Source organism: Pristis pectinata, chromosome 38, assembly GCF_009764475.1.
Source record: "Pristis pectinata isolate sPriPec2 chromosome 38, sPriPec2.1.pri, whole genome shotgun sequence".
Lineage (NCBI taxonomy): Eukaryota > Metazoa > Chordata > Chondrichthyes > Rhinopristiformes > Pristidae > Pristis > Pristis pectinata.
The window spans coordinates 2,203,540-2,226,648 of record NC_067441.1 but is presented as its reverse complement, the minus strand read 5'-3'; the positions used below and the strand labels follow the sequence as shown (position 1 = coordinate 2,226,648).

General features: G+C 46.9%; 1 protein-coding gene across 2 annotated transcripts; it reads right to left on the bottom strand.

The window, feature by feature from the left end:
* Positions 1 to 2,884: 2,884 nt before the first annotated feature.
* LOC127587074 (metastasis-associated protein MTA2-like) lies at positions 2,885 to 21,616 on the bottom strand. 2 transcript variants are annotated; one of them, XM_052045252.1, is made up of 8 exons: positions 21,422 to 21,611; positions 20,037 to 20,179; positions 18,874 to 19,090; positions 15,191 to 15,289; positions 14,672 to 14,800; positions 13,500 to 13,531; positions 10,349 to 10,497; positions 2,885 to 4,052 (listed from the first exon to the last, which is right to left on the bottom strand). In XM_052045252.1, the coding sequence occupies exons 1-8, from the start codon at positions 21,483 to 21,485 to the stop codon at positions 3,920 to 3,922; spliced, it is 966 nt and encodes a 321-aa protein (XP_051901212.1). In that variant the 5' UTR covers positions 21,486 to 21,611; the 3' UTR covers positions 2,885 to 3,919. The 2 variants fall into 2 exon arrangements, with proteins under 2 accessions (XP_051901212.1, XP_051901213.1); XM_052045253.1 differs by lacking the exon at positions 10,349 to 10,497 and having other exon boundaries at positions 21,422 to 21,616.
* Between the last annotated feature and the right edge of the window lie 1,493 nt (positions 21,617 to 23,109).

Genomic DNA, 23,109 nt, shown 5'->3' with positions numbered 1-23,109 from the left:
AAGGAACTGCGATATACTTCCAAGTCAGGCTGGTGCCTGGCTTGGAGGGAAACCTGCAGGTGGTGGTGTTCCTCTGTGCCCCCTGGCCTTGTCCTCCTTGGTAACTGAAGTGGTGGGTTTGGGAGGTGCTGGCGGAGTAGCCTGGGTGAGTAACTGCAGTGTATTGTGTAGACGGTGCACACTGCAGCCACTGTGCGCCGGAGGGAGAGACTGCTTAGGGGGTGTGGATGGGGTGCCGATTGATCATGTGGTCCGAAGCACTGTTGGGGCCACACTTATCCATGCAAGTGCGAGATCCATTTCATCCCGTACCTTGTAGATATAGGAGAGGTTTTGGGTGTCAGGAGGCGAATCACTTGCTACAGGACCCCCAGCCTCTGACCTGCTCTTACAGCCACAGTATTTTTGAGAGGGGTTCAGCTGAGCTCCTGGGCAATGGGGACCCCCAGAAGTTGCTGCTGGGGGTCTCGGTGGCTGTAATGCCTCTCACCGTCAAGGGTCAGAGATGGCCTTTACCCTGCACGCCTGTCGCACAGTCATGACTTGTGGATCTTCTACTTGTGGGCATGGGCTGTTGCATTATCCGGAGAACCACGAAAGGACTGGACGTTGGAGTAATTATGCACTAAACATCACCACCTGCGGCCCTATAATGGGAGGAAGGCAGGCCACGATGCTCAAGGTGTGGTATGTGATGCTGTGGTGTTTGAACACCACCCCCCCATCCCCCAGCAACCACAGCCCTCTCTCATCATCTGAGGAACAACTCCAATGGAGTGTTTGCTCTCAGCTCTCCATCGTTAAGGTGCTAGGGCTCCTTCATCCAACGGGGCAGTCACTTGCACCTCACCTTCTGGGTCCAGCTCGTTGGTCCAGGTTTAGACCCAGGCTGCGATGGAGGCGTGTGGACCTTGTGAGACCCAAACTGGGCAGGAGGTAGAGACAAGAGATTCTGCAGATGCTGGAATCTGGAGCAACACACACACACACAAAATGCTGGAGCAACTCAGCAGGTCAGGCAGCATCTGTTGAGGGAAATAAACAGTCAACGTTTCGGGAGACATCCAGCACGAGAACAGGCCATCCAGCCAATCACGTCTACATTTCTAGAACCTCGTGTTCATTGCCACAACCCTGAGATCTAAGCACCAAGGAGCTGAAAGTGGAGGTTGTGAAGGTGGAGCTGACATTAGAGCCAGCTGGTGAATTGGGGTGGGCGGTCTTGGTTGTGAGGTTTGCCTTGGCAGCAAGGAATAGTGTAGCCCTGAAAATGTGGGCGCACAGCCTCAGTGGGCTGAATGGGAACAGTCAGTTTCTGTCCTGGCCAGACAAGTTCAAGCCCTACCAGGGCAGCCAGTGGATTTAAAGCCAGTCTTGGTAACAGTGAGCATGAAACCACTGGAGCAATGTTATAGACCCACCGATACCCTGGTGCAGCACAGTCACAGATGTCATCGTTGTGGCTATCCCTCGAGGTCGAGGATGATGGTCTTTGTTCTGTTGATCTATTTATGGGCTCTCAAGTGGCTTATGAGTCCAACCTTGGCTCTGAAAGTTCTTCCGGATTCAGGACAGGTAGTTCCAGACGGCAGATCGGGCTTTGGGTGTTGCTGCCTTCTTTCCATTTCCTTCCCTGTTCCTCTAATTCTGCACATCTGTTCATCACAGATGTAGTGATGCAGCACAGCGGTGCATCACAGTGCCAGCGACGTGCGTTTCTGTCTGTGTGGTGTTTGCACGTTCTCCCTGTGACCGTGTGGGTTTTCCCCGCGTGCTCCGGTTTCTTCCCACATCCCAATGATGTGCGAGGTCAGTGGGTTCATCAGCCTTGGACTCTGTCTTTACCTCTCGCTGTCTTGGTGAAGCAGCCAGCATAATCAAAGTCCCCACCCACCCGGGTCATTCTCTCTTCTCTCCTCTTCCATCGGGTAGAAGATACAGGAGCCTGAGGGCACGTCCCACCAGACTTAAGTACAGCTTCTACCCCACTGTGATAAGACTATTGAACGGTTCCCTTATACGATGAGATGGACTCTGACCTCACGATCTACCTTGTTGTGACCTTGCACCTTATTGCACTGCACTTTCTCTGTAGCTGTGACACTTTACTCTGTACTGTTATTGTTTTTACCTGTACTACATCAATGCACTCTGTACTAACTCAATGTAACTGCACTGTGTAATGAATTGACCTGTACCATCAGTGTGCAAGACAAGTTTTTCACTGTACCTCGGTACAAGTCACAATAATAAATCAATACCACTGTCAATTGCCTCCCTAGTGTGTGGGTGAGGGGTAGAATCCAGGGGGAGTTGATGGGAATGTGGGGCGAATCTAGGGTTAGTGTAAATGGGTGTTTGATGGTCAGCACGGTCAGTGGGCTGAAACAGACCCTATCACTAACACACTTCAAGGGAGGAACGTTGCTGTCCTCACTCTCCTCTGTGACTCCAGTATCAATGTGATTGACTCTTAATCTGTGTCTTAAAATGGCCTAGGAGTGGACTCAGGTTTGAGGGTAAAAAAAAACAATTTGCTGGAGGAACTCAGCAGGTCGAGCAGCATCTTTGGGGGTGTGGAGGAAGAACTGTCGATGTTTCAGGTCCAAACCATGCGTCAGGACTCTACACCAGACCTGATGCAGGGTTTGGAGCTGAAACGTTGACAAGTCCTCACCCACCCCCTCCCGCCCTCCCCCACCAGACACTGCTCGACCCGCTGAGTTCTTCCAGCAGATAGTTTGTTGGTCCAGGTTCCAGCATCCGCAGTCTCCTGTGTCTCCTCAGTCTGAGGGTAGGCAGGAACTGGCATTAACCACTGGCCTGTGGCATGCATAAAACACCACGTAAACCCTCTCCCAAATGAACACGACTGCGTCACGGCTAGAGTGGAAAAAAACTTTAATTGCCTTTTTTTTTTACAAAAATGGTTTCCGTGTCTGGTCTCACCTCTAAAAACTTCCAGACAGGTGCACTCAAAAATCCCCAGGTGCCACCTTGGGCACTGCCCGACACACAATCGAACAAGTGGGAGGGAGCTCTCCCTCGGTGGCACGGACAAGCTGGGAGTTTTAAAAAAAAGCAGAAAGAAAATAAAAAGCACACAAAATATCACCACGTATCAATGATCCTGATATCAAACCTGTCAGCACTTCTAACTCAGTATTATTTTTTTTTTAAAAAAAGGAGTCACTGCAAGTTCTTCCAAAACACAATCATTCAGAAATTCATTATTAAGGGTTTACAGTTGTCCCCCGGAGGGGTAAAAGCATTGAGGGCAGGGAGGCTATGGAGCTGGAAAAACAATAAAATAATAAAAAAAGCTGGGAATCAGACGCTATGATTTATGTACATTGTTTTACACATCGTGCATTATCAGAGGATGCTCACTACCGGAGGAGCAGATGGGGAGTGCAGTCCTGCACTCCCACAGTCCTGGCAGAAAACCAAGGGCATCCTTTTCTGTTTCTGCGTGAATCCCTGAAGATTTGAGAAGGGCTTGAGTGTGTGTGTCCGAGAGAGAGAGCGTGTGCCCGAGAGAGAGAGAGAGAGAGCGTGTGCCCGAGAGAGAGAGAGAGCGAGAGCGAGAGAGTCAGAGAGAGAGAGAGAGAGTGCGTGTGTCAGAGAGAGAGTGCGTGTGCCAGAGAGAGAGAGAGAGAGAGAGAGAACACGTGTCCGAGCGAGAGAGAGAGCGAGAGCAAGAGCGTCTGAGAGCGAGAGAGCGTCCGAGAGAGCGTGTCAGAGGGAGAGAGAGCACACGAGAGTGTGAGAGAGCTCGAGAGAATGTAAGCGAGTGTGGGCTAGTATGCATGCACACAAGTGCATGTGATTGGACATGTGTGCCTGTGTATGTGTGCATATACTCAAGAGAGAGACAGTGAGAGTGTGCAAGTGTGCACCCATGTACACTGATCAGTGTTCAGTCCTCCAGGACAATAGGTTCCCCCAGGACTGCTGGGCGACTTGAACCAGTGGATTTAATGTTAACTTGCATACATGGTCTCCGTGCAGCCCGCCTCATCTCCGACTGGGTCAAAGCTTTCCGAATCGCCCTGCAAAAGAGGAAAGGTTGGGGGAAGAAAGATTAGTCACCAGTTAAAAAACACACAGGTGGGGGTACACTGGCGCCACACCACCCCCGCCAGGCACCGGGGCCCCACCCCACTCCCCCCCCCCCCCCCCACCAGACACTGGCGCCATCTCCACCCAATCAGGGGAGAGTGGAATTGCTCCAGTGATTCCAGGGAAAACACTAGCTGAATAAAGCTGGGTTCTTTGGCCTTCACCCAGCACGTCCACTCAATCACTAACCAGCCACCTGTACTACTCCCAATTACCAACACGTGGTCCATACCCTTCTCCGCCTCGGTGATTCCAGTGCTCGTCTAGATACTTGTTAACTGTTGCGAGAGTCTCTGCCTCCACCACCCCCTCAGGCAGTGCGTTCCCAATTCCAACCCCCCTCTGGGGGAAATATTTCATCCTCAGATCCCCTCCAAACTATTTACCCGGAGGTGTCTGCCCTTCGGTTTTAGACACCTCTGCCCTGGAGAAATGTTTCCTGCTGCCTACCCTTGTCTAGGAGCCGTACATAACTGAGGCTCTGTCAGGTTCCCTCCTCCACACTGACCCTAACCTTGAACTGCTCCACGGACACAGCTGAGCAGCTTGCACAAGGAGAGGAGAGTTAGTGAGTGCCCAGTGTCAAATCCAGGTCAGGATTCCCTCCCAAGGACATCAGTGAACCAAGTGCCTTTCACAAAGAGGCTTGGAGCCAAAACGTTAAGCCTGTTTCTCTCTCCATGGACCCTGCCTGACCTGCTGAGTGCTTCCAGTGTTTTCTGTTTTTATTTCAGATTTCCAGTTGCTGCAGTGTTTTGATTTTCATTTACTTTTTGCTTTCAACAGTCAGGTCGTTACACAGTCCCCATTACCGTGACTAGCTCAATTTCAAATTCATTTAGCCAACTAAGCTTAAGTTTCCCTAGGGCTGTGGCGGATTCACCTTCTACCTTTCCGATCAATCCCTCTTGGAATTTTGTACGTCAGTGAATGCCTACGATTACTGGTCCAGGTTACTAAAATAATGTGCAGTGACATGCCCTCTCCGTTCTAAAACACTTCGTCCCTTAGCCCCTAAATGTGTTAAGAGAAACTGAACAAGAAGCCCCACGTAGTTAGCTTCAAAGATCTGACGATGCTCCCACTAATGACAGGGAAATGAGACATCAGTTCCTGGAGAACACAGAACAGCAACAGGCCCTTCGGTCTGCAGTGTGTGCTGTCCACAATGCCATTTAAACTGCACGCCTACCTACACATGGTCTACATCCCTCCATTCCTTGTTGATATGCCCATCTCCAGGGTAATCCCTGGTGATGCCACCTCAGAGATGCATGATCAAGGTGCACTGGGGTGGGGGGGTGGGCGGGGGCAGGGCAGGGATTGGCCGACACAGGACAACGGCAGAGATCCATGTACTCTACCACCTCAAACCAGAAACACGCCTTCCAGACGCAGGCAGGTCCCCACAATAAAAAAAAGGGAGACGCAAAAAAAAGTGCTTTAACAAAACAAAACCATAAAAGAAGCCGGTTTGAGCAAACCCATAAAGAAGGCAGAATGGCAACAGGGCGTGGCATCAGACAATGTGACTGACACCAACTCCCACCCAAAGGGAGGTACCAGAAACAGTCTCTGTAGACTCTGCTCACAAGCTAATTGTAATGCACACTACTGACCAGCCGGAGGCAGGAAAGGCCAAGAAACACACCAACTCACAGCCGACAGGCCTGCTGCACCAGCCTCCAAGCAGCTTTTAATTCCCACCTCACCACACTATCAGGGTGTAGCATGTCCGCGTAAACAGAGCATTCCCTCTTTAAGAAAGGTATTTTACTAATCCTGGGATGAGAGGCTTGTCCTAGGACAGATAAGAGTAGGATTGGCCTGGATTCGCTGGAGTTTCGAACTTAGAGACATAACATCCCAAGGGGGGATTAACAGGAAAGATGCTGGTGGACCAGAGCTTGCACCATTCAACACACCAACGAGCATCCATAAAAGCATCCATGTAAAAGGAAGTCACAAGACATTAGAATGCATTGATACCAATCCCATCTGTGGCCTTCTATGTCTGGGTGATTCAAGTGCTTGTCTAGATGCTACTAAAATGTTGTATCTTTGCCTCCACTGCCCCCTCAAGTAGTGTGTTCCAGATTCCAACCCCCCCTCTGGGGGACGAAATTCCCTCCAAACCTCCTACCTCTCACCTTAAGCCTATGCCATCTTGGCCTAGACACCCCCGGGGGGAGATTCTTACTATCTACTTTACATTGAAGATTAGTGACAGTAATAGCAATATCTCCACCAGAGGAGATCAGGACAGAAAACCAAGATCTCAATCAGAGTTAGCTTTAAGGATCATCTTAAAAGCTAAGAACCAACGTGGAAAGGTTAGAGAAGGAATTCAAGAGCATGGGGCCAAGCTACCAAAGCAGGTGATTAAAATCTCAAGTCACATTTATATGGCAGCTTTAACCTACCAAGTGAATTGAATGAGAGTATGTGCATTCCAAGGACCAAACACAACATCAAAGCTGCAAAAAGCCCATCCAGGCAATGCCCTAGAATGAGTGGGTCACCAGGGAATGGAGCTCATGACAGGGTCCAAAGACAACATCTTCAGCCAAGGGTGAAATATGCTCATCGAATACTGGATCAGCCAGGGATGGTGGGCAGGTCCAGATAGGCAAGACACGTTTAAAGAGGGAAAGCAGTGAGATGTGGATGGTTGGAGACAAGTGAAGATCCAGGAGCCCAAATACATAATAGTATGCAAGAGTTAATGGAAGGAACAGCATTTTGGGTGTAGAGGGCAGAAGCAGTAACAAAAGTTTGAAGGAAGCATGTTGGACCAGGGTTAGAGGACTCACTTTCTACTTGTCAGAAAGACAGAAGTGAATAGAGGGTTTTAATCAAAGGCAATAGGGAAGAAAAAATGTTTCCTCTTGATGGGAATGGGTCATTGTTGTTATTAAGTGAGGATATGTATTAGGAGAAAGTTCTTTACAGTTTGTGGCACAAGGTCCTCTGCACAGAGGCGTAGTCGAGGCAGAGACCATTGTAACACACAAGGAGGAAGTCTGGATAAAATCTCTGTAGGAAAATGGCAGGCAGTGGGATTAGTTTTGGATCACAGACATGGGCTAAATGGTATCCTTCTGTGCTTTATTTGTTTACACTTCACTGTGGAATTTAGTAATGATAAAGTGTGAGATTCATATTTTGGGATGTCTGCTAAGGCTAGGCCATAAACAATAAATGTAGAGCCCGAGGGAGAATTGAAGGACAGATGGACCTTGGCTAAGAATCCCTAAACTTGGCTGCACAGGGTTTTCCTGACTTCATTAGTTGGGGCACACAACAGGAGCAGCGAGGTTAAGGTACAGCTTTGTAAAACATTGGTTAGGCCAAGTTCTGTTTGCCACACTATAGGAAGGGTGTAAATGCTCTGGAGATGATGCAGAGGAGATTCACCAGACTTTGCCTGGGATGGAGTGCTTCAGTTATGAGATGCTGGAGAGGTTGGGTTTGTTTTCTTTGGAGCAGAGGTGTGAGGGGGATCCTGAAAGAGGGATGCAAAATTATAAGGGGCTTGGATTAGACAGTAAGAAACATTTCCTTATAGCAATGGACATAGTTTTAAGATAAAAAGTAGGATTAGTATGGATTTGAGGAAGAATTTGTTTTCCCCCACCAGAGGGTTGTTGGAATCGGGAATGCATTGCCTGATGCAATGGAAGCAGATACTGTCACAACATTTAAGTACTTGAGTCACCAAGGCAGAGAAGACCACAGAGCAAGTGCTAGTAAATGGATTAGTGTAGATGGATACCCAATTATCAGCATGGACACAGTGGGTCTGTCTTTGTGCTGTATGCCTTTTTGCATTAAAAGATTATTCATCCTTCTCAGTAATTAATTTGAGATATCTCGCACAGGATGGGAAACACTTGGAATCCACATCAGCATGAAAGTCACAGGTTTGATGCCTGATTCCTACTGCGTGAGTTGACTTTGATCCCAGGGTACAAGTTACAATTGACCACAACGTAATGTGTCAAGGCAGGAAGAGTTCCCTCGCCTGACAGCAACTGCGTGAACATTTTGGAAAGTCCAAGTGAAAGGGTGTTGAGAGAAGATAGATTTGGGCAAAGGATCAGCACTGGAAGAACAGATACATACTCTCAATTAAACAGAGGAAAACAAAGCCACCGTCTCCAGTTCCATCGAGAAGCAAAGCTCCCTCACTACCAACTCCTCCCCTCTCCTTGTCTGTGGTTTCAAGAGGAACCAGATTGTTTTCAGACTCCACTACAAGCCCAGTTTCTGTTGCTCCGTCCACTCCTGCACCAAGATCATCACTTGAGCTCCCAGGATAGCCTTAGACCCTGCTCTTGTCCCAGCTCATTTCCTGCTGGAACTCTCATTCATGCCCATGTTACTCTGGACTTGACTCTTCCAATGCACCCCTTACCAAACTCTCGTCTCCAAACCCCCAAAACCTGGGCTAATTAAAGAAAACTCTGCTATCTGTGTCCTCCATCACTCCAGTTCAAATCATGTTTAGATCTTACCAAGGTCTCTGTCCTGCCCTACCTCATCTGGTCCATACAAACTCCCAGAGAGTCCTAACAGTCCTGGTCTCTCGATCATCCCACGAATGGCAGGAGTCCAACTTTGCCACCTGTGACCTGAAGATGCTTCTGAAAACCCACTTCTGATTAAACTTTGACCGTCTACCCCTCCTTTGATTGATGTCAAACCTCTTATTCTCATCTTCTATCCTGTGAAGTCCTTGCAATGTTTTTGTTAATAGACAAGCAACTTGAGGTCCTTTTCCAACTAAATCCCCTGAAATCACTATTAGGAAAACACAGATGTGTTATAACGGCAGACAAGGTTCTACATCCGTTGAGATACTACAAGACAGGTGTGCACCCATGACAGCACAACAGAGCTGCAGTCAGTACAGGGGTCTGGAACTGAAGGAGTGACACAGCGATAAGGATGTATGGCACAGGTCAGTAACAGTCTGAAGCCAAGTGCCTACTCACCAGCACAACATTTATATGCTTGAGAGTGCCAGAACATCCTCAACTATTGGTGGTGCAGAAGGGAGAAACCTTCAGGCTTATGCTGCATAAATGCAATTAATTTCTGCGCTTTCTCTATACAATTATAACATTTAAAGACACTTAGACAGATACATGGACAGGAAAGGTTTAGATTGATATGGGCCAAATGCAGGCAAATGGGACTAGCTCAGCAAGGTCGGCATGGACAAGTTGGGCCAAAGGGCCTGTTTCTGTGCTCTATGATGCTATGGGTGCCAAAGTGACAGCAGCCATTCTGCCCATCAGGCCTGTGCTGTCTCTTTGAAGGCATTCCCCAATCAGTTGTACTCCCCACTGTACTGCATTTTTCCCCCTCCAGTATCCCTCCAATTCCCTTTTGGAAGTTCCTGTTGAATCTGCTCTCACTGCTCTTTTAGGCAGCACATTGCCAATCACCATAACTCGTTGAATAAAACATTTGTAGTTTTCCCTTTGGACCTTTTACTCATCACCTTCCATTTGCAATCTTGCCAGGAAAGAGTATCAAAGGGCATGAAGAAAAGTCAGCAAAAGAGAGCTGAGGTACAAATCAGCTGTGACCTCAGTGTATTGATGAGGCTTTAAAACAAGGACTTGCCTACCCTCTTGTTAAAGATTCCACAGCCAGCACTGGAAGAGCAGGACTGTTTTCCCTCTGTCCTGGGACCAATGTCATTTAAAAACAATCATCTGGTTATCACCTCCCCGCTGGCTGTGGGAACTCACTGTGCACAAGTCAGATGTCGTATCTCCTGCTTTATAACAGTGCCTAGACTTTAAAGGAACCTCATTGGCCATGGGAAGATGGAATGGGAGCTTTTCTCCTCCCCTCTTACAGAACGTGGAAGGTCTGTGGAGTCTCCTCCTGATCTACACTGAATAGGGCTGCAGCAAGGGACTTGCTGTGAGAAACCATTCTACTGTACAAAGTTGAGATTGTTAAACCTAAGCAGCAACTTCATCAAAACCCACTGGCCAGAACTCCAAAACCTAACCAGCTAAATCAGTTTTGTTTGGCTGGTTCTGAGACCAAATCTCACCTCTCCCACCCTTTCCATCCCACCATATTCAACGGACTCATTCAAGGGAGCCTAGGATCCTTCCACTCCCTCCGATCTAACTGCTCCCTTCTTTCCTAAGTCTCTCCCCACCCCCCTCAACCCCCACCCCTTCAACCTCATGGTACACACCTGGTATGGTCTGTTGCCACGAAGACAATCGGGTCAGGGGCATCTCCAGGGTTCAATTTTTGCCGCTTGAATGCTGGCTCAGCACTAACTTGGTCTGTCTTCATCCCAGAAGAGAAGGGTCTGCTGCTGGTCAAATGGGGGCTAGCAGTCTGCAACGATCACAAGCCATTTCACCAGAATTAGACTTTTCTCATCTTGCCACCTCCAAAGGGACAAATTATCACAACTGTATTAAGTGCTCGTGCACAGAGTCAGCTAACTGGGAGGTACCCTGCACCACATGGCAATGGTTTGTTTCTTTTTCTTTAAAGTATAGCAGGCCTCACCAATCAAACCCAAAGCTTCGAGAAGAACTGTGTGCCAATTCTGGCCCTTACTTCAATTGGTCAAGAGGCTTTGATGTAGTACAACATGTCAGGACAGATAAAAATGAAAATTTTCTTTTAAATGATCTGGAATCCTGGTGGACAAAGTGAATCAGGTGGAACAGAGATACTTCAGAGCTCAGACACAGATTTTGGACAGCAGAACAAAGGGGGAAGGAAAAGTGAATGAAGTATATGGGTCATTAAATACATGCACAAAGGGCTGCAAGGACCGACTCTGGATTGTGTTACAGCACCCGTATCCAGCACAGGAACAGACGTGGGAGAGCAAAGAGTGGAGCAAAGGGGAGGGAATGTTTGGAAGCATTTTCTGACTTCACTCCTGAAACTCCAGCTCTGATGTTCAGAGTCTGAGCCCTAGCCCGAGATTCTCTGACCAGTAGAAATAGTCCTTCATTCCCCGCACAAGTTCCCTTAAAGTCTTTGAAAGTTTTTTTTCCCCAAATCTTGATCAAATCTGAAGCAAGGAGTACAAGCAGTTTGTGGAATCTCTCCCTGTAATTTACCCCCTGGAGTCCAGGTAAATTTGGTAAATCTGTGGGGCATCCCCTTTAAGGCCAACGTATCCTTCCCATATTGTAGCACCCAGAAATGGAGGCAAAATACACTCACACTGACATAACTTGGGCACACTATGGTTTCCAATTCCCTGCTGTGTAAAATGAACTGATCTGTTTTATTTTAAAACTCCCAAGGCAGTGTTGTACTGGTTAGATACAGAATAAAGTTGACTTTGCACTGTCCTGTTAAACACTTCCCGGGCAGGAAGAAGGACAGCATAGGTAAAGCAGCGAGGAGAAGACCCTACAAGTGAATCAAAGCTCGATGAGCTAACAAGGTCCATACACGAGCATAACTGGAGAGGAGAGTGGTCCAATATCCCCCTACTCCAGTCTCCCTTAGCCTATTCAAGGGTGCATGGACATCAATTTTAAGTCTGATTTAGCTCTGCCCAAGGGAACAGGGAACTTTCTACCACCATGTTTAAAAAAAAAATTCCCTTCACTTGCTCCTTGGTATTCTTCTGAATTTTGAAATGTGACAGAGGGTTCATGATTTGGATGGGGGAGGTGATGTCTATGGAAAACTGTAATAGCAACCTCCCTTCAAGGATCACAGTCAGAGTCAGGCAACAACCCCCACACCCCTCCTCATTGAGCCTCACACTATCAGGCTGTACCCACACTACACTATGAGTGAGTGTTTGCACACCACCTGTGCACTCAGCAACCACGAAACCAGACACAAGGCATATTGAAAACATTTTCCGTTAAGTGAGAATCGAGTTGCTCCTGCAGTTACACGGTGTGAAAGTGGTGTATTGACGGCTGAGGTGGTCTCTTTGATCCTTTGTGAAAGCACTGGTGAATGTCTCTTTCTGGGTACAAAGCATGTGAACAATTTGTATGCAATCCACAATAAACAAGACTTCTCTTCAATAGGTTAAAGTAAAAGCACTGACAGGCATTGCTGCTCCTGTGTTAAAGCTAACAGTTCAAATTCTACAAACTTCCTCAAACTGCATTTTGGGTTATGCATGTTGGCTAATACTCTAAATCATAAATCTCTCTGGAACTATTCCCCATCCTGCCCTTTGGTGTTGCATCCAAGGAACTTGAAATGGATGTAGGTTTGTGCAATATATCACACGATATATGTGGAAATGCAAAAAGGGAGCTGGGTTCGTCCTCTGTAGTGCCCAGGGAGTCGAAGGGAGAAGAGGGGGCTAGCACAAGGGTTCAGAATCACGAGGAGTTTTGCTCAAGTGAATAAGGAGAAAGTTTCTAGGGGCAGGAACTTGGTCATAGTTTGAAGTGATTTGGTAAAAGGAGTTGAGGCAGAGAAGAGAATGCTTTTACATAGCGAGTTGTACCTGGGAATTGCTTGCTGAAAGTCTGGTCAAAGCTGATACAAAAGGAACTTCCAAGAGAGGAGCTGGTTAAATTATAGAAGGGGAAAAATTTGCAATGTTGCAGGGAAAGAGCAGGGAAAGTGGGATTTAATGGGCAAGAAGAGAAGGCATAGGCTTGATGGGCTTTTTGGGGAAAATTGATCCTGAGACGGTTGGGGGGGTGGGGGCGGGGGAGTGGTGAGGAGAGTGGTGTTGATTACAAGCAACAAAGAAAATATGGATGTTTCAAAACCGTGGTAGGTAAAAGTAAATGCCATGCCCTGATCGTGCTCACACTGCTGTTAAGACTGGCACAGAAACAGCAGCCTTGTCCTTCAAACAGCCAGAGATTGCAGGTTCTGCTAAAACCTGCACAGGGAGCAAAGGAAATTAACCTTGTAGCAAATCGTTACTTGTCTTTAACTATACCTTACTGATTGTATAAACTTTTCCTGCAAAGGAAATTAGAATGCTGGGGGAGATGTGTTACTGAATGGCAGTGTGAGGGAGCTGGACAGATTCAGGTCATTAGCAGGGCGCTAGGTGAGGAGACGTTCTGAGAGTGCTGGACACCCAACTTTTCCACGTCCCAGATATCAATGACTCAGTTGGATCCCTTGTACTTTCGGGAGCTCAGTAAGGTTTGTCTCACTCTCCGCAGTGTAGGAAATGCTCTAAGTGGAAGAGTTCAATGTGAAAAAACAATCTGTGCCATTGAAGTGGAACTGTGACACCGAGGGGGTGATACTTGATTTATCATTTACTTCTCAACATTCTGGTTACACCAAGAGATGTACCAGGTTGTTTTCCAGTTCAGTCTATTGAGATGTCACAGTACATCGTGCAACTATGTGTACAGTTGTCATGTACTTACCATCTGTCTTATATGAACAGGACTTGGAGCTCCTGAAAAGTAGGAGAAAAACAGGAAAATGGAAATCAGCATTGTTAGAAAAATAGATCAAACCACCATGAAAGCTGAACAGGCAAAATACCCTCCCTTGTATCTTCAGATTAGTCTCTGACATGCCCTCAAAGACCTGCCAAATACAATACAGTGCAAGCAAATGTGAGATTTCCCACTGCATCAGGAAAGGCAAAAAAGCATACCATTGAATTGCAGAGCTGAGATGCACAGGAATCTGGGTATCCAGTGCATGACTTTCAGGAGACTAGTATAGCAAGTCATTTACAAAACTAAGAGTGCTATCATTTAATTATAGGGGAATTAACACAAGAAAATAGTAGGCCACTCAGCCCCTCAAGCCTGCCCTGCCATTCAGGATGATCATGGCTAATCCATGCTGGCCTCTTCTGTGCCAGTTCCCCATAACCTCCAGTTCCTTGGTCTTTCAGATATTTATCTATGCCCATCTTAAATATATCCAATGATCTGGCCTCCACTACTCTTGGGGGCAGAAAATTCCAGAGATTCACTACCCTCAAAAGTTTCTGCATACCTAAGTTTTAAATGACCGGCCCTTTGTAACTATATCCCCTTGTTCGTGACTCTCCCACTGGTGGAAAATCCCAACATCTGCCCTGTCAAGCTTCCTTAGGATCATTCTTCAAGGAATACAAACCAAACAGTATAGCCTCTCTTGAGAGGACAACCCCAGGAATTCTTGAACTCCAACCCCTTCGAATTAAAGGCCAAACACTGTTTGCCTTCTTAGCTACTTGTTGGACTGGCCTGCTAACTTTTTGTGATCTGTGCATTAAAACACCCAGATTCCTCTGAACTCATTTGTAGTCTCTCTCCATTTAGATAACAATCCAACTTTTGATTCTTCTTACCAGAGTGCATCAGCTCACACTTCCCCACATTAAACTCTGGATCAACAGCCCAGTATCTGAATAATTTAATAATTTAACCTATATTTTACCATATCTTCAATAGGTTAACGCACATACCCTCTCTAACATCCCCACACCATGCCAGCATTTCATCAAGTCAGACAAAGTTGAGCCCATAATGATTCCTGATCTTTGGGGAGCCCATCTGCAAAAAGCATCACAAATAGCTGACCCAGATTCACCACTTACCCTGAACCCCATTTTGTTTGTTGAACGTGCGTTTCCCTAGCAAGGACACTGTTCCACGGTTGATATTCAGCAGAGTCCGGTTTGTCTCACTCCCTTTCAGAATCCTAGGCTTCATTAGACCTCGTGCCGCTGCAGATCAAAGGTACTCAGCGTGAAATACAACAAAGGAGGCAAAAACATCAGCCCCAGGAAGCTGAGAACTATACTGCTCCTTTTGATAGTTGCTTTGGGATTTTGTTTTTTTTTGAAAAGTGTCCACCCAAGAGGGTAGATAGCACACCCTGCCCTGCTCCAGTCACTGGGATCAGCCCCTCCCGATCCAAGCTGTGTGCCACTCCTCACGTTTCAGGAAAGCAACTTTTAGATTCATGTGTCTGCAGAACTGGAATGGAGGTGGAAACCATCTCCTGGAGGCAGGCTGTCACCCAGTTTGTCCGTCTGGCAGCAGGAACAGGGCTGGAAACGAAGGGCGAGGGGAATGCCTCACCACCTGGATGCAAAACTTGGTGTGAAACCTACCTAACTCCGCCAACTCCTTCATGATACTGGCTAACGTTGGCCGTGCAGCAGGCCGGATCCTGAGTGGTTTTGTTGCTGCTTTTGGGAGCCTGACAGCACCTGTGTGGACAACAAGAACGTGAAGGGTTCATGAAATCTCGGATACGGTGGGAGAGGATCAGAAAGGAATCATTGTTCTGAAGAAATCAATCTATTTGCACTGGGTACCAAAAGAGGTGGATCAAATGTGGCTGGAAGGAGTTACTGCAAACCAACCATGATCCAATTCAGGGTCCCCGAGGGACCAAATAGCCTTCTCCACTTCCCCCAGTACTTCTACCCAAGCTCCTCTGTCGGGTGCACCACTCATGACAGATGACACAATGGTGTGAGCACTTTTCATATAACACTCTTATGCACAGTACTCAAGATTCTCTTTACAGACAGATATTAAGTACACATAACAAGGTACCTATCGGAAGGTAAACTAGCACATAGTGTGCACAGGTTCAAACCTCCAAGGTTATGATGATCAAAAAAAATCTCCTCCCATTCCTCTCTGATTACCTCAATTAAACAAATGAAAATATTTTACATTCATAAAGCTGTTTGCCACAAGTACCATTGCAAATTGCTTCACACAGTGGACTAATCTTGTTGGGAGAGGGGTGGTGAGGTTGGAAATGACTACTGTTAAGGAACAAGTGCGACAGAAGTGGAGAGCGAATGCCTGCGTAGCTTCTGCAGCACAGAAATAGGCAAACTGGTACAGTCAGCTCACGCCAGCCATTATGCTCCACTTGAGCCTTCTCCAGTCTTTTCTCATGCAAATCGCAGCATCCTCCTCCACGCCCCGCTCCCTCACGTGCTTCCATGCCATATATACTTTGTGCTGTAGCTCTGCTCTTCCCCACAATGGAAACACTCTCCATATCTATTCAATCCTTTCATAACTTCAAAGGTCTTGAACAATAATTTGTGTATTATTTATTTATTTATTTATTTATTTAACACAATTTCAGACAGGCAGGGAAACATTTAAGAATGAGCTTCAGTTAACCAGAGCTGAGGAAATGGTTTTTTACTCCAAAGGGTAGCTAATGTATCAACTTACACAAAGGCAAGTCTCTTCTCCCTCACCCTACAAAACCTGAAAGTGCCCTTTTATTGTGGTATTACCCACCAGAAATTGTGGCCTGCAGGGTGTGCCCTTCTGCTCGTGCTGAAAAGACAATAATGATGAGAAAGCAAAAAAAAACATGAGCTGCTGAAGGAACTCAGCAGGTCAGGCAGCATCTATGGAGGGAAATGGACAGTCGAGATTTTGGGTCAAGACCCTTCACCTGATCCAAAACATCGACTGTTGTCCAGATGAAGGGTCTCGACCTGAAACATTACTTCTATTTCCCTCCACAGATGCTGCCTGACCCACTGAGTTCCTCCAGCAGCTCGTGTTTGCTCCAGATTCCAAATCTGCAGTCTCGTGTCTCCATAATGATGAGAAAATTGTGTTCCAGCAAAAACCACAGGTCCAACTTATCCACAAGCATGAAGGTTATGCAGAAACATGGAACAAATTAGCAGTGAAGTATACCACACACTGTTTCAAGGAATCCCCTTTTGGGGGGTGGGGGGGTGGGTGGAAAGAGGGGGGTGCAGATGGGTACCCCCCAGTTTCCTCATTCCCCTACAATTCTAAAAATCTTACATCAATGGTCCCTGATTTTTGACCTAGTGCTCAATTTTATGCCCCTCAATTTATCTCCCTCCAAACCTCCGCTGTTCCAGCATATCTAATCATTCTTTATGTGTGAACATCGGAAGTGGCTCAACAGCCAGGAGTGGATATGGGATTAAGACTAGAAAGTGGGAATGAAGTAGATGATCAGCCACGATCTTCTTGGGTGGAGAAACAGGATCAAAGGGGCTGGATGGCCTCCTCTCGCACTACGTGACCCTTATGGTCCAAGGGATTGAGGGCTTCAGTTAAGGTTGAGAGACTGGGTAAGTCTGGGTGGTTGAGAGGATTAAGGTGAGATTTAATGGAGGTTCCCAACCCAGAGGGGCTTTGATCAAGTAAGGAGGAAAAACTGCCTGAGGCTGAAGGGTCAGCAAGAAAGTGATTGACAACAGAAGCAGAAGGGAGAGGAGGTTTTTTTATGCATTGAGTTGTGACCTGAAGCGTCCTGCATGAAAGGAGACTGGAAGCAGATTCAATAGGAACTTTAAAAAAAAGTGATGAATATTCAAAGTGGTAAATGTACAGAGCTGTGAGGAAGTATAGGCGTGGGATTGAGCGGAGAGCTGCTTTCAAAGAACTGGCACAGTCTCAGGAGGGCCCCTTCTTTTCTGTGCAATTCCACAAGGTGCTGCTAGGGTCATCTGATTGGAGCTGCCTTTTACTGAGTGGTGCCAGGTTTACTAATCTCAAAAGGGGCTGGTGACGTCACGCTGCTGAATGCTGGGAACTGCAGACAGGAACCCGCATCCTTCACCCATCTCCTCCCATGAATACAAGGGAAAAAAAACACACACAAGTAGAAAAGATTTACCAGGATGTTGCCTGGACTTGGGGGCCTGAGTTACAAAGAGAGGTTGCATAGACCAGGACCTCATTCCCTGGGCTTATGTTTAAGATCAGAGGTGAGAGATTTAAAGGGACATCGGGGCAGTTTCTTCGCACAAAGGGTGGTGCGTATTTGGAATAAGCTGCCAGAAACAGTGGTTGAGGCAGGCACATCAGCAACGTTTAAAAGCCATCTACATAAGTACGTGGATAGGAGAGGTTTACAGGGCTACGGGCAACGCATTTGGCCTGGACGAGTTGGGCCAAAGGGCCTATTTCCATGCTGTATAACTAGGGAACTTTAGAAACATGGATTTTTAAGTTTAGTCTCAACACAAGCCTTCTCCCACCCCTCTGTCCCCCCCCCCCGCCCCCCCCCCCCCCCCATCACTACATCCCTTACACCTAATTTCCTTTCTGCTGCTCATCATGGGTGCTCAATGTGGGTGCAATTTCCAGTCCTCCCAATTCTCTGGGAGAAGTTTCCCCTGCATCTCAGACTGGATTTATTATAGACTGCCACTAATTTGATCCCTCTTAATTCTGATATTCCCCAGAAATGGAAAAGTCTTCCACTGTACCAAACCCCTTTGTACTTTTGAAGATGTCTGCCAGTCACTCTTCCCGAGAATAGGTATTCCACCTTCCTGTCCAACCTTGGTGTCTGTGCTGTGATCAATAGCATGAAATGGAAGACTTTTAGAGTCAGAGTTATACAGCACAGAAACTCGTGTCCACCTAAGCTAGCCCCACTTGCCCGCATTTGGCCCATATTCCTTTAGACCTTTCCTATCCATGTACTTATCCAAATGTCTTTTAAATGTTGTCTCAACTACCTGCCTCAATTATTTTCTCTGGCAGCTCGTTCCATGGATGCACCACCACCCTCTGCATGAAGAAGTTGCCCCTCAGGTCCCTTTTAAATCTTTCCCTCTCAACTTAAACCTGTGCTCTCTAGTTTTTGGTTCCCTTTCCCTGGGACGAAGACTGTGCGCATTCACCCTATCTATGCCCTCATGATTTTATACACCTCTACAAAGTCAAAATACACCTGTATTTGGTTCTGCAGGAGGCACGGCTGCACACAGTGGGCAATGAGTGAACCCTGACCAACAATCCAATAAGAAGCCATGCTTACACTCTGTCTTGATGGCACCGACATTGACGGGGATGTAGGGGCGTCGCGCTGCCCTCTGCGGCCGCAGGATGTCCTCACAGAGCCGCCGGGCGATGCGGGTCAGCTTGGTCGTCTGTAGGAGGAATGTCTGCCGGTTCTTGGCCAGGAGCTTGGAACTGTTGTACGACAGAAAACCTTGAGAGTCCTGACGCCCACAGAGCCCCTTTGACCTGGGTTCCTGAAAGCAGAGTAAAAGGTGCAGAGGGTTCAAAATGTTGCAAATTCAGGAAAAGGTAAAAGACAGGAAGCATCCTATCCTGATGCACTGCACCTTAGTACGGCAACTGCTCTGTTCAAGACCACAAGAAATTGCAGGGAATTGTGGACACAGCCCAGTCCATCACACAAACCAGCCTCCCCTCCAATGGCTCTGTACACTTCCTGCTGCCTTGGGAAAGCAGCCAACATAATCAAGGACCCCTCCCGCCTGGTCATTCTCTCTCCTTCCCCCCCTTCCATCAAGCAGAAGATACAAAAGCCTGAGAACATGCACCACCAGGGTCAAGGACAGCTTCCATTCCACTGTTATCAGGCCCTTGAACAGAGCTCTTGTATGACAAAAGATAGATTGAGAGATCAAGAGTCCATCTTGTTATGGCCCTTGCACCTTATTGTCTGCCTGCACTGCACTTTCTCTGTAACTGTAACACTTTATTCTGCATTCTGTTACTGCTTTTCCTTTTGTACTACCTGGTATGGAATGATCTGTCTGCATGGCATGCAGACAAAAGTGACATAGCATGTGACAATAATAAACCAATTATCAGATAAATGCAAGGGAAAAGATGAAAACAAAACTGCAAAAGGGCAGAAATTTAAACAAATGCTGAATTACACAGTGGTACATTCAGCATCTGAAGAGACTAATGGATAAACGTCACACCATCAGGATAGAAGATTCACTCCTTCACTCTTCATCAGGTGCAGGCCAGCCCATTAATTTCAGATTCCTTCGCTCGCCTTCTTCCCCAGTTTCCTTAAGGGGGTGAATGCTGGCACGTACACAGAGAGAGGTGGGGAGGGTGAAGGACAAGGTGAAAAAAAGAGCAGTCTCCACTGACTTCAAATACAAAGTCACAGCAGGACTTTTGTAAGGGGACAGTGGATGGGAGTCACAGACTTACTGAAGGGAGGCGTTGCTTGTCCCCGTCCAGTGCTGTTGGTGTCTTCAGACCACCATACTTCTTCCAGTAGATCCAACAGGAAGCACACAGTCTGCACTGCATGTTGGGAGGTCCCCAGGCATACCACTGTTGAGACTGTGTGGCTGGAGGACAAAGCAGTTTAATGCAGGTTAGGATTTTGGGAGCAGAGAAATCAATGAACCTCCCTTGTATGCCCACCTTTAATCCCCCTCAAGGCACCCAACCCCAGGGGCACAAATTTTCCCAATTACTGTAGGGGAGTCCAGCTGTGGACATCAGGGAGCCACTTGACGATTGAGTGTACCTACTCCCCTCCTCCACATCACCCAATGTTCTCTGTGTGCAGAATTACTCCAGAGACCAGGTAGCAATCAGAAGTCTGGCTCATTTCCAGTTATCCCCCCACATCCAACCCAGAGGAGTGATGGCTAGGGATGGGCACGTCAAAATCCTTGGTCTCAACGCTCACCGTGACAGCCTGCATAATCTCCATTCCCTGAGCATCAAAGCAAAATAATCCCCACAACTCCCCTCACCAATGTTCTTAGAACAAGTTGTTCCTCGCCTGATCAAATAAATACTTGTTTCAAACCCAGCTGAACCACATCCACTGTATTTGCCTGAATATAGGTTGCACGCTGATTTCAACACTCACTATGGGCATAGCTGGTATTACAGGATAGTTTTACTGGCTTTATGCAGGGTTGGCCATTAGGCAGATAAGTGCAGTAACTTTTAGTTTCCTTTTTAGCAATGAAAGAGGCACACAGGCCATTAACAGAGTTATCACACAGCTCTAAGACAGAGCAATCCAATTAGTCCCACTCTTTCCCACAGACTCTGTCAAACATTTATATGATTTAGCCAAAGCAAAGGAGGATTCTCTCTCCGGTGTCCTGGACGTTGTGGAAAAGCAGATGACCTCATCATCATCACACTGCTAACTGCAGAAGCTTCCTGTGGCACAACAGTGACTGTACCCTATCAGCTGCAAGACATTTTGGGGCATATGAAAGTCTTTGCTGAAAATGCAACTTTCCTTTCTCCATCCTTTTGAACTCTCCTTTTGAATCTGATACCACAGTCTAAAAGCATGTGCAGATCACAACTCACAGTACACAGTCCTCTCCTCCTCTCCCCTTCCATCCGCGTCTACTGGTCTCCAACCCTCGGTGCCGTGTGCAAACAGCTAGTCACTTTTCTTAGATCAGTTTTTCTGTTTCAAAACTACTTCCCCAACTATGAGTTGCTGAGGAACGATCCGATATCACAAGAGGTGACATACAATTTAAACTTTACAATCCAGCCAAGACCCGATATCAGAAAAGGCCCAGCCACATGGAAAACAACATGTGCTCACTTACTGTGACAGCTCTCACAGGTCAGGCCAGCGGCAGGCTTCTGGTATCCCGTCGCTCCATTCATCATCCCTCCCTTTGAGCCAACACACACAATCTGATTAGGGTTTGGTTTTGTGCTGTGGAATTGGGGGAAAAAAATAAAACAAACACATTGTTGGATTCAGAGCACGAGCAAAAGACGGGAAAATAAAAATTCTCTTCCCTCCCCCCATCACTCTGCCAGTTAGTTACACATCGCACAAACAAACATTTAGGGAAACGGATTACGCAATTCATTAAGCCAACAGTCCAGTCAGGCAAACACTGGTGCACAATATTTGAAGGCCACAATAAAGAATATTCACTTAGAAAGACACAAGGATAAATGGGAGAAGTATATCCTTAGCCAAATATCCCAAGTTCACAGCTGTGTTAAATTAGGGCATACTTAGCTCAGGTGACTAAACTCGGTTAAATATATCACATTTGGAGCAGAGAGAAGAATAGCAGAGAGGCTGAAGAGTTTCAGAGCTCAGAGCCCAAGCAGACAAAGGTATGGCTGTCTGTGCTAGAGCAACGGACATCAGGGTACATGCAGAGAGTTCAGAAATCTTGAAGGGTACTTAAGTTTGAGGAAGGTTACAGAGACATGGAGGGATGTGGCAATGGAGGAAAACAAACACAAAGGAGTGAGAGTTTTAAAACTGTGGCACTGCTAGATTGGGAGCTGGTTTAGGTTTGTGAGCATGGAGTGACAGATGAATAGCACTCAGTGTAAGTGAGGACATAGAGCTTAATGGATCAGCTGAAGTTTACAGATAGCCCAAAGCTGAAGAACAGCCAGGAAAACATGAAGGACATACGATAAGCAGCTAGTTATTGGAGCTACTTATAGCGTGGAGCAATGTGAACAGTAGGGTCTTTGAGGAGCTGGGTGTTGGAAGACCAACACTTCCCTTGAAGTACAGAGAAAGCTTGACATTAGGGACACTGACACAAATTAGAAAGTGTGGTTTGCTGTTAGTGGGGAGATGGGCAGAGAGCCGTCTGTACAAATGATAGGAGGTGATGCATGAGGCAGGGTAGAAGAATAATGATAAACATACATTTCATGCTGAACAAATTCAGTTACGTTATAAAATTGGAGGAAAATCAATATGAAGGCGACACAGGTAGACAGGGTGAAGGTGGTGTTTGGCACAACTGCCTTCATCACCTAGGGCATTGAGTACAGGAGCTGGGACATCACGTTGCAACTGTACAAGTCGTTGGTGAGACCACACGGAGGGTTGTGTGCAGTTCTGGTCACCCAAAAGGACGTCATTAGCGAGAGAGGGTGCAGAAAAGAGTCACAGGGATGTTACTGGGATTGGAGGGCTTGAGTTACAAGGAGAGGCTGGATAGGCTGGAGCATAGGAGGTTGGGGGGTTATACAAAATCATGAGGGAGTACATAAGGTGGATAGTTATGGTCTTTTTCCCAGGGCAGGGGAGTTTAAAACTAGAGGGCATAGGTTTAAGGTGAGAGGGGAAAGATTAAAAAGGTGAGAGGCAACTTTTTCCTCACAGAGTGTGGTGGGTATATGGAATGAGCTGCCAGAGGAATGTTTAAAAGACATTTGAATAGGTACACGGATAGGAGAGGTTTAGAAGGATATGGGACAAACGTGGGCACATGGGACTAGTTCAGAAGGGCAATTTGGTCGGCATGGA

Bases quoted from the DNA above. Each gene is read 5' to 3' on its own strand.
- LOC127587074 (XM_052045252.1), bottom strand. From the start codon at position 21,485: ATGATGAATGGAGCGACGGGATACCAGAAGCCTGCCGCTGGCCTGACC. The intron at 15,290-18,873 runs GTAAGCATGGCT...TTGTCCACACAG, and splicing joins CGGTGCCATCAAGACAGAGT to GTGCTGTCAGGCTCCCAAAA. The intron at 10,498-13,499 runs GTAAGTACATGA...TGATCGTTGCAG, and splicing joins CTGTTCATATAAGACAGATG to ACTGCTAGCCCCCATTTGAC.